This window comes from Arachis ipaensis, chromosome B07 (assembly GCF_000816755.2).
Source record: "Arachis ipaensis cultivar K30076 chromosome B07, Araip1.1, whole genome shotgun sequence".
Taxonomy (NCBI): Eukaryota; Viridiplantae; Streptophyta; class Magnoliopsida; order Fabales; family Fabaceae; genus Arachis; species Arachis ipaensis.
The window spans coordinates 7,511,005-7,512,042 of record NC_029791.2 but is presented as its reverse complement, the minus strand read 5'-3'; the positions used below and the strand labels follow the sequence as shown (position 1 = coordinate 7,512,042).

Sequence of the window (1,038 nt, the reverse complement as noted above, 5' to 3'; positions counted from 1 at the left end):
TATATTTAACTCATTTAAGATAAAATTGTATCTGAACAGTGTATACAAAAAATCATTAATGTGATGCGACGACATAACATATTCAATATGTGACCCCCCCACAAACTGTACAAACTTGTTTGTTTCTGGACAGTTCACGGGATCTATACAATTTCGTTACATATACAATTATTGTTTTCAGATCCATGAATTTCAATTGTATTTAATGTCCTATGGCCTGCCTCAGACATGAAATTAAAATTAGGTGCTATTGCAATTTCTAGTAAAGGCATCATTTATCCAAAAAGAAAATAAAGATTGTAATGGGCTTGGGCTTGATCTTGGGCTGGTATAATATATATCTATGTGGAAGACCATTTGGTATTGATTTTAGATATAATTTTTTTGAAGATGAACTAACAATAAAGCAATCTTGTTACAACTAGTTTTATCTAGAGCTAACCTATATTAATGTTGAACACTTTAACTATGTTATAAATTCTACAATTTTTCAAAGATAAAATATTTAGAGAATTTATAAGTATTAGACCTCGTTTATTTTATGAGCTAATTTTTAGAGTTAAAGATATCAAAATTTATATGATCCAATATTATTGGACTACACATCTAAAAATATTCACAATCTAGACTAATGTATAGGAGTTACAAACTTACAATTGTAAAATTTTACGTATGCACCTGTTATGTTAAGATTAAGATTTAACTTACTTAAATTAAATGATTTAATTACTAGTTACTTATTAAAATGCATGCTCATGAGTAGAGTATGCTTTGAACAAGTCTTGGTTCCCTTGGCTTCTAAGGGTATGTTCACCAGCATAAGAGCAACACCTTCTGCACCTTCCGCCGTATCCGCTGCCGCAGCAACCGTATCGGCAATACCCTCCTCCTCCGTGACCGGGGTATCGGCTACCACCATGATGAGAGCCGGGGGATCCTCCTCCTCCATTGTGGCCATATCCAGGGTAGCCTCCACCACCATACTTGGCATCACCCAATCTATTTTTCTCTTTATCAACTTCAGCCAAAAAGTTAAAA

General features: G+C 33.6%; 1 protein-coding gene across 1 annotated transcript in view; it reads right to left on the bottom strand.

The window, feature by feature from the left end:
* Positions 726-1,038, bottom strand: part of LOC110264832 (glycine-rich protein 3 short isoform-like) — a 1,357-nt gene continuing 1,044 nt past the window's right edge. Inside the window, exon 2 of the mRNA XM_021107205.1 lies at positions 726-1,025. Coding sequence (XP_020962864.1) covers positions 741-1,025 — 285 coding nt within the window. The 3' untranslated portion in view covers positions 726-740. The remainder of the gene's footprint in view (positions 1,026-1,038) is intronic.